The sequence below is a fragment of the Erythranthe guttata genome, chromosome 7, assembly GCF_056151865.1.
Source record: "Erythranthe guttata isolate IM_541 chromosome 7, IM_541, whole genome shotgun sequence".
In the NCBI taxonomy this organism is placed as follows: Eukaryota; Viridiplantae; Streptophyta; class Magnoliopsida; order Lamiales; family Phrymaceae; genus Erythranthe; species Erythranthe guttata.
The window spans coordinates 5134004-5143765 of NC_142539.1; the positions used below are offsets into that span (position 1 = coordinate 5134004).

Sequence of the window (9762 nt, forward strand, 5' to 3'; positions counted from 1 at the left end):
TATATTTATATGTTCTTTTTATATTATTTCTATAATATTTTATATTGTTATACATTATTGAAATAAAAAATAATATATAAAAAGCAAAAAAAAAAGGTTTGCAAGCCGCCTCGTGAGATCATAGACAACTACAAAAAAGCTCGAGCTCATCTCGTCCAAAAGCTCGAGTTCGAGATTGAACTTTTTTCGAGCCGGTTCATCGAGCTCACGAGCGGCTCCGCTCGTTTACCACCGAATTGTCATATGCAAGCGATTAGCAAATTTAGCATATTTTCCGAAAATACTCTGGATTTATTTTCGTGAAGTCATGGTAATAAGAGCTGGAAAAAAGGGGCAGGATGGTTGACATTCGTTTTGAGATGTGAGGGGATGTCCTTAATTAAAATACTGCTCCAACTACAAATCCTTATCCTTCCATGAAATAAATATTGTGTTTAGTTTGACAGTGTCTTAACAAATGATGCATCATAGAGTTGTATACAAATTCTGATAAATGTAAGAAATCCTTCCTATAGTTCCTACCTCAAGTTCATAAAGTTCAAAAATATTTGTCTCCCAACAAATTAGCAGGCTACTCTTCCTATATCTCACACCCTTCTAACATATATAGATAGATCATTGTTTTGACTTGTCCGAATGCGTAGTAGCTCAAAATCATCAGCAACAATGCTAACAAAATTTCTTTTGTCTTCTCTTCTCTTCCATTTCGTATTAATCGAATGTGTTGTGGCGGTTTCTAACGAAACCAACACAAAGACGCCTTTGACAACTATGACAAACGGCGGTAACATAGCTAAGCCTGGGTGTGAAAGCAAGTGTGGGAATTTAACTATTCCATATCCATTTGGAATTGGAATAGACTCAGGATGTTCTATAGATCCTCAATACGATATCAACTGCAACACTTCTTTCAGCCCTCCAAGGTCCTTTCTTGGTATAGGAAATCTTGAAGTTATTGATGTAACAAACTCCCACATGAGGATCAACAACTGGTTGGCTTACAGATGTTATGACCAACTAGGAAAGTCGATCAGGGTAACCTCATTCTCAATCGAGTTATCTCCATACTTGAGCTTTTCAAATGCAAATAAGTTCACTACCATCGGATGTGATGATTATGCCATCCTATCGGGAACTCAAGGGCTTAATTTCTCAACCGGGTGTGTGTCTCTTTGCTCTACGAAAGAGGATATTCGTGATGGTTCTTGTACTGGTATAGGTTGTTGCCAAATCTCAATACCAAAGGGACTACAACGTTTCGAAGCTGCCCTTGGAACCTTCAACAATCACACTAATGTGTGGTCCTTCGACCCTTGTGGTTATGCCTTTCTAGCAGAGCAAAACACATACGCATTTCATTCATCTGACCTCATGGACAAAACCTTTACAAACAGAACCATCCAAAATGTCCCGATACTCCTAGATTGGGTGATTGGGAACAAAACATGCAGTCACTCACAAAACTCGAGTGATTATGCATGTCAGAAGAATACTTATTGCATTGATTCTGACACAGGTCTTGGTGGGTATCATTGCAGCTGCTTGGGTGGATATGAGAGCCATCCATATCTCGACCCAGGCTGCACAGGTTAGTACTTCTTTTGTATTTTACACTACACTTACGGCTTACCATAGTTATCTAGATAAGCTTACTATTATGATGTTTATTTCCTATTTTCAGACACAAATGAATGTGAGAATAGTCCATGTGTAGCAAATTCCACATGCACTAATTCTCCTGGTAGTTATAATTGTTTGTGTCCTGATGGCCTCACGGGTGATGGCACCAAACATGGCACTGGCTGCTATAAACATAAGAAACCCATATCAGCGCTAAAGTTATCAATAGGTACATATAAATGATAAATTCAATGTCTTTATCCTTTCTTTTGGCTATGTTACGTGAGGATAGATTTCAAGTATTAAGCAAATTCATGTTTACAGCTTTTAGGAACCATAAGGTGGTAAATTTGGTTTAACGTCTAGGATTCTCAAATGTGAATTTTCAGGTTTCGGTTTAGGCTTCTTGGTTTTGATAATCGGCATTAATTGGTTATACTTCATCATCCAGAAGAGGAACCTCATGAAACTACGAGAAAAGTTTTTCGAGCAAAATGGTGGTTTCTTATTGAAGCAACAACTTTCTTCTAATGAGACTACTATAGAATCAACTAAAATATTTTCTGCAAAAGAGCTTGAGAAGGCCACCAACAACTATTCCAATGATCGCATCCTCGGCCGAGGGGGTTATGGAACAGTTTACAGGGGGATACTGAGAGATAAACGTATTGTTGCAATCAAGAAATCCATAATAATGGATCATAGCCAAATAGAGGTTTTCATCAATGAGGTGGTTATTTTGACTCAGGTTAACCACAGAAATGTAGTCAAATTATTGGGATGTTGTTTGGAAACTGAAGTACCTTTGTTAGTATATGAATATGTCTCAAACAATACCCTATTTTACCATATCCAAAACAGTGGGGACATGCCCTGGTTTTCTTGGGAAAATCGGCTGAGGATTGCTACAGAGGCTGCCAGTGCACTTGCCTATCTTCATTCTTCAGCAGCAATGCCTATTATTCATAGAGATGTTAAGTCTGCCAACATATTGTTGGATGAGTATTATACTGCAAAAATAGCAGATTTTGGAGCTTCAAGACTCATCCCTATTGATCGGACACAAGTGACCACTCTTGTACAGGGAACCCTGGGTTATCTTGATCCCGAGTATTTCCAAACAAGCCAATTGAGAGAGAAAAGTGATGTTTATAGCTTCGGGGTGGTCTTGGCTGAGCTCCTCACGGGGAGAAAACCTCTGTGTATTCAAAAGAGTGAAGAAGAGATGAACCTATCTACTTACTTTGTAATGTTCGTGACAAAAAATCGTCTGTTCCAAATTATTGAGCCAAGAATTTTAAAGGAAGGGAGTTTGGAGCAAATTAGCGCAGTGGCTGCGATTGTTAAAAGATGTCTCGAGTTAAAAGGTGAAGAAAGGCCAACCATGAAAGAAGTGATGATTGAACTGGAGAGGTTAAGAAAGTATAATTTACAGTCCCACAAACAAGAAGAGATAATGCCTGATAGAAACATGAGATTAACCGGTGAGCAGCACCCTGATCTATATCCAGTATAAATGGATTGGACAACAGCTTGATCAGTGCAATTAGTAGCCCTCGCTAAATGGAACGACACAAGGTTTTTCCTACTATTCTTCTCATGTTCATAATTTGTGTGTAAGAAGAGTTAAGATAACTCTTCATTAATCAACTTGCATATCCGAATTGGAGCAGACAAACAATCCGTTGTCTTCTCTAAAGAAGAAACGATATTACTGTATGCGTCACATTCTCTTGGTATATTGAACTTGTTGGTTGTATGAACTCTACTGATTATTAGTTTTTTGCTTTTGTTTGTACAATATGTGATAACATTTATGGAATGCAATTTTGAAGCTTCACAATCATCAATTATTTCAGCCAACTCCTTGCATAGTAAGAAATCATGAAAAGGTGATCTAAACCATTAGAGTTACGCCATACAAGTCGAGGTATATTATGTTCTCGTCTTCTAGACTAGTCTTTTTGTGTTGCGTGTATTTATCTCCACCAATCTTTATGAGCAACTGAACTTCCTCGCTTCATTTCAATTGAATAATTTGAAATTAAAACTTTAAAATTCATAATAACAAACCGTTAGAGATTGTTTGGTAGAGTTGATTACCTGTGAACTTTTTATCCTCAACTCTTTATTTTGATCTAGTTCTTTTTTTAACAATTGCAGTGGACTTTAAATCCGTGTAGCGATTTGAAATTCATCCTCAAACCAATTCCTTGAATCTAAATGCAACCTTCAACTTTATTTAGATGAATTTATCTTAAAACGAATTCCAAATTATTGGCTCTCATTTTGGAGTAAGGCTAGAATCCACTCTCTATGATCACATCTAAATCATTTCTCTGTATCCTCCCCAGAAATCAAAATCCTCACACCCATTTGCAACCATAGTTTGGCTCCAAACTGAATAATATAGCATCAACAGATATTTTAAGACGGATTAAAGGGGGGATTTAGGTAGTGCTTAATCAACAACGGTTTTGGTCCCCCAAGGTTGTCCGTTTTTCACTTTTGGTCCCCCATTTACCGCCGTTAACAAAATACACATTAATGTTGTCACATTTTAACATATTTAGTCCCTCCGTCTGTTTGACCTTTTAGTAGTAACGGTCAACGGTTGAATTTAGGGTTTTTCTTTGAGAAAAATGCAGTAAGACCCATGTATTCTTTCAAAATATTCTAAAAACCTCTAAAATTTTATCCAACCATAATTTAACCCCTATTTCATCAACTAACCAATTTTAACCAATGACCCCGATTCAAAATTGGGTAATCCGACGTTGACTTTCTTTTTAACTCGGTTGACTCTTTTGTCGATTGATCTTTTTTTCACGCTGTTGACCGATGTTGAATGTCGGCTTAACAGCGTTGAATTTTTTTTTTCTTGCTTTTTATTTTATTTTTATTTAAATTGTTGAGTAATGGAAAAATATAATTAAAAAAAAAAATCAAAGCTGATAATCAGCAAGAAAATAATATCATAAAAAAGTCAAATAAAGAAAAAAAGGAAAAAGTCAACGCATCTCAATGACGGAAAAAAATTAAGACAAAAAAAATAAAAATTAACGGCCGGTGTTAGCCCCCAAAACGGCTGTATTAGAGTGGTTATCTCATTCCAAATTACTCCGCACATGCCTAATTCATCTTATTCATATTTTATTGGGAATAAATTTGGGATGCACTGGCGGTTCCACGAAAAAAAAATTGAGGGGAAGAAATTATGGATTTAGAATTTTTTTTAAATTGTATTTAGGCCCTACAATTTTAGATAAAAGCTTTGTTAGAAGTTTTCAATTTTAATATTACGATACTAGATATTAATATAGTATTATTATTATTGTGTTATACAGTAATTGTGTTGATCGGAAAAAAAGTCAAAGGAAAAAGTTCGTAAAAAATCAAGAAAAAAGGAAAAAAAAAAGTGAATATTATATTAACCGAGAATACAATGTCCGTGAACGTCGTCAAAATCAATATTAAATAAAAAACTCAATGCCGAAAAAAAGAAGTAAAAAAAAATCAACGGCGCTCAACGGTCAGCGGTAATGCTCGTAAAATCGGTGTCGTTTGTCAAAATTGATTTAATGATGAAATTTGGGTTAAATTAGGGTTGACTAAAATTTTAGGGGGTTTTAGAATATTTTAAAAGAATGCAGGGGTGTGAGTGCAATTTTTATCTATGAAAAATCTCAAATTCAGCCCTAATTCAACAGTTGACCGTTACTTATTGACGGTCAAACATAGGAAGGACTAAATGTGTTAAAATGTGATAACATTAGTGTGTATTTTGTTGACGTCGGTAAATGGGGGACCAAAAGTGAAAAACGTGCAAACTAGGGGACCAAAACTGTAATTATCCTTGCTTAATCATTATGTAATTATTTAAGTCAATAAATATAATTACAAAGAAAATAGCTGAAAAAATCAAGAAAGTGTGTTACGCAGCACATATTGAGGTATTTTATACACACCCAAAAATATATACACAAAAGCCAATTTCTTATGTTTATATTTCTGAATGTTTATTTTTATTTTATATATTTTAATAAATTTTAATATTTAGTTCTTTTAGTTGGACTTTTATGAAATAAAATACGTATTAAAAATAAATAAATCTTAAAGATCTAATATTAATTAATTTATGTTATAAAACTTTATTTTGTATTTTTTAAACAATTCTATAAGTAATTTAATTGTACCGAATTTTATAACATAGTTATTTTTAGTTTTATAAGTATTATATATTTCCTTATTTCGTAATTATAATATATATATATATATATATATATATATATATATATATATATATATATATATATATATATATATATATATATATATATATATATATATATATATATATATATATATGAAATGTAAATCAAATATATTTAAATAAACAAGGGAGGGGAGGAGTGGTTAACGATGGCGAAGTCCGGATAATGGTTTCCGGCCATGAACGGAGCAGACGAGAAAAGGATAGTGTGTTTGAGTTTCAATCGGAGAGAGGGGTTTACTGAAACTATGAGGGACTGAATTAAAAAATGAAAAATTCATATGTGAGTTACAAAAATTCTGGGGTAAATATATAATTTTTGAAATTTCTGATTTAGAGGCTATTTATGTCTTTTCAGGCTGAAAACACACTCTCAGTCGCATAACTGGCGAGTGTGTTGCACGATCATGGATTAGGGGATTGCATGTGTTTGACTAAATTTTGTAGGGGGTAAATGCTAATACTTTTAACACAAGGACTTTTTCGATAATTATACTTATCACAGGTGTACCGCTTGCTAAAAACTCCATATATTTCTCTAGTTTCCATGATAATTTTTGAAGAAAATGTGTGGAAATTATTCTATATCAAAATTTAAAAATTTAAAATAATTTCTTCTTTGTTAATTATTTTTCTTACAAAAAATTAGTTTTTTGCTAATTACATAAGAAATATTTACTAAATTTTCTTTAGTGTGTTATTTCACCAACTCAAACAATTTCTTGTAAATATTTAGATATGTAAGCTGACAACTAAGAGTACTGGTGAAAACAAAAAAATTAGAGATGGTTGACAATCTTGCATGACGTGAGAGGTAATCATATAATTAAAATTCTGCAAATATTAATACTTATATTATTGAGGTTTAGTTTGACAGTGTCCTAAATACAACTGCTTCAACAATTAGTTTATGTTATTCTTACAAACTCCTTTGATATTATATTATACATACACTTCAACTTGCAACTATCGTGCCAATTATATTTTTATATGCTCTGACTAATGTAACGTGATGCCTAGTTTGAAGATTGAAGACAATCAATATTGTTGCTGCATATTAGCTAGCTCAAAATTAAATCACCAGCAACCCACACTTTTTTGAATGCATTATAGCAAACCAACAATGTTAACAAAAATTCTTGTATCCTCTCTTCTATTCCATTTCGTATCGGTCAAATATGCAGTGGTAGTTTCCAATCAAACCAACACTAGGAGACCTCCATCAACTATCACAAAAGGCGCCAACATAACAAAGCCAGGCTGCAAAAGCAAGTGTGGGAATTTAGTTGTTCCTTATCCATTCGGCATAGGCTCAAAATGTTCAATACACCCTTCATTTGATATCAACTGCGATCATGATTTCAACCCTCCAAAGCCCTTCAGTGGAATATTGGGGGTTGAAGTTGCTGATATAACAGATTCAAAAATCAGGATCAAGAACCACATGGTTGCCACCTGTTACAACAAAATAGGCGATGTAACCAGACATGATCTATTCGAAGACATCCAGATACAGCCACCTTTTAGCATATCTGATGCAAACAAGTTCACAATTGTCGGGTGTGATGATATTGCCCTACTATTCGGGCTTGACGATGCTAATTCGACCAATGAGTGCGTTTCCACTTGTACTTCAAGAGAGCAAATTCTTGATGGTTATTGCAATGGTACCGGCTGTTGCCAGACCTCAATATCAAAGGGTCTAAAAAGACTTTATGCCTCTCTAAGCAGCATTCATAAACACATTAATGTGTGGTCCTTTAGCCGTTGTGGTTATGCCTTTCTTGCAGAGCAGGATACCTTTACATTTCATTCCTCTAACCTCGATGACATCACTTTTGAAGAACGAATCATTGAGAATGTCCCAATAGTTATCGATTGGGTGATTCAGAATGAAACTTGTGATGAAGCTCGAAAATTTGATGATTTTGCATGTCACAAGAACAGTACCTGCGTCGACTCCACCACCAGTGTTAATGGATATAACTGCATATGCTTTCAGGGATATGAGGGCAATCCATATCTCGAACCAGGCTGCACAGGTTAGTTTTCTTTTGTCTTTTTACACCACACGTAATTTATTAGGCTAGCTATAAATTATTTATCTATTTTGATGTTTTGACAAACAGATTATTATAATGTTCATTTCTCAATTTCAGACACAAACGAATGTGAAAATAGTCCATGTGTACCAATTGCCTCATGCACTAATTCTCCTGGTAGTTATAATTGTTCGTGTCCTCATGGCCTCATGGGTGATGGCACAAAAAATGGCAGTGGCTGCTTTAAACATAAAAGATCCATCTCAGCTATGAAGTTGTCATTAGGTACTTGTGATTGATAAACTTCAATTCAATCTCTTTATTCTTTGTTTTCAATTGCGTTGGATGTGTATAAAGATCAAATATTAGGATTTCAAAATTTGAATTTTCAGGTATTGGGTTAGGCTTCGTGACTGTGATAATTGGCATTACATGGATATACTTTGCCATCAAAAACAGGAAACTCATGAAACTACGACATAAGTTTTTCCACCAAAATGGTGGTTTGTTATTGAAGAAGCAATTGTCTTCTGAGAAGGGTGGTATGGAATCAGCTAAAGTATTTTCTGCTCAAGAGCTTGAGAAGGCTACCAATAATTATTCTGAGGATCGAATACTCGGTCGAGGTGGTTATGGAACAGTTTACAAAGGGATACTAAGTGACGAACGTGTTGTTGCAATCAAGAAATCCATAAAATTGGACGAGAGCCAAATAGAGATATTCATCAATGAGATGGTTATTCTGACTCAGGTTAACCACAGAAATGTGGTAAAACTAATGGGATGTTGTTTGGAAACTGAGGTACCTTTATTAGTATATGAATATATCTCAAATGGTACCCTATTTCACTATATTCATAATAGTGAGGAAATGACATGGTTTTCCTGGGAAAATCGTTTGAGGATTGCCTCAGAGGCTGCTGGTGCACTTGCCTATCTTCATTCTTCAGCTGGAATGCCGATTATCCATAGAGATATTAAATCTCCTAATATATTATTAGATGAGTCTTACACTGCAAAAATAGCAGATTTTGGAGCTTCAAGACTCATTCCTATTGATCGAACACGAGCAACCACTCTTGTACAGGGAACCTTTGGTTATCTTGATCCTGAGTATTTCCGTACAAGCCAACTGACTGAAAAAAGTGATGTATATAGCTTTGGGGTGGTGTTGGCTGAGCTTCTAACAGGTAGAAAACCTGTGTCTACTGAAAAGAGTGAAGAAGAGATTAACCTGGCTAATTACTTTGTTGCATGTGTGAAGGAAAATCGGTTGTTCCAAATAATTGAGCCAAAAATTATGAGGGAAGGGAGTTTGGAGCAAATCGGTGCAATGGGTGAGGTTGTTAAGAGATGTCTTGAGTCAAAAGGAGAAGAAAGACCAACAATGAAAGAAGTAACAATGGAATTGGAGAGGTTGAGAAAGTATAATATACAGTCCCACAAAAAAGAAGAACAAATCCTTGATGGAAACATGGGAGCAACAAGTGAGCAACAACCTGATCTATATCCAGTTCCAGTATATCCTGATTTCACATTTCGGCAGTACAATTTGGAGAGTGATTTGTTTCATGCAATCAATACTCCTCGTTAATCGAAAGTAGCATATAGAAGTTATTTATGCGCTATGGTGTTTCCTATCAGGCTCTTTCTTAATTCATGTTTCCCCATATTATTCTTCGTGTATACATAATTTTCCTAATTTTTATGTTATAGGAGTTAATATGCAACACATACCTGGAGTTAATACTTAATTCAAATGAAGTTTTATATCATACTTAATTAAATAAATAGGAGTTAATATCTGGTTCTTAAAAAAAGAGCAGC

General features: G+C 34.6%; 1 protein-coding gene and 1 pseudogene across 1 annotated transcript; both read left to right on the forward strand.

The window, feature by feature from the left end:
- The first annotated feature begins 441 nt into the window (after positions 1 to 441).
- LOC105964541 (putative wall-associated receptor kinase-like 16) lies at positions 442 to 3463 on the forward strand. The gene is made up of 3 exons (XM_088820399.1): positions 442 to 1588; positions 1682 to 1849; positions 2010 to 3463. Exons 1-3 carry the CDS (start codon positions 637 to 639, stop codon positions 3134 to 3136), a joined length of 2247 nt encoding a protein of 748 aa, XP_088676525.1. The 5' UTR covers positions 442 to 636; the 3' UTR covers positions 3137 to 3463.
- Positions 3464 to 7016: 3553 nt separating this feature from the next.
- On the forward strand, positions 7017 to 9529 carry LOC105964683 (wall-associated receptor kinase 1 pseudogene; annotated as a pseudogene).
- Positions 9530 to 9762: the final 233 nt, after the last annotated feature.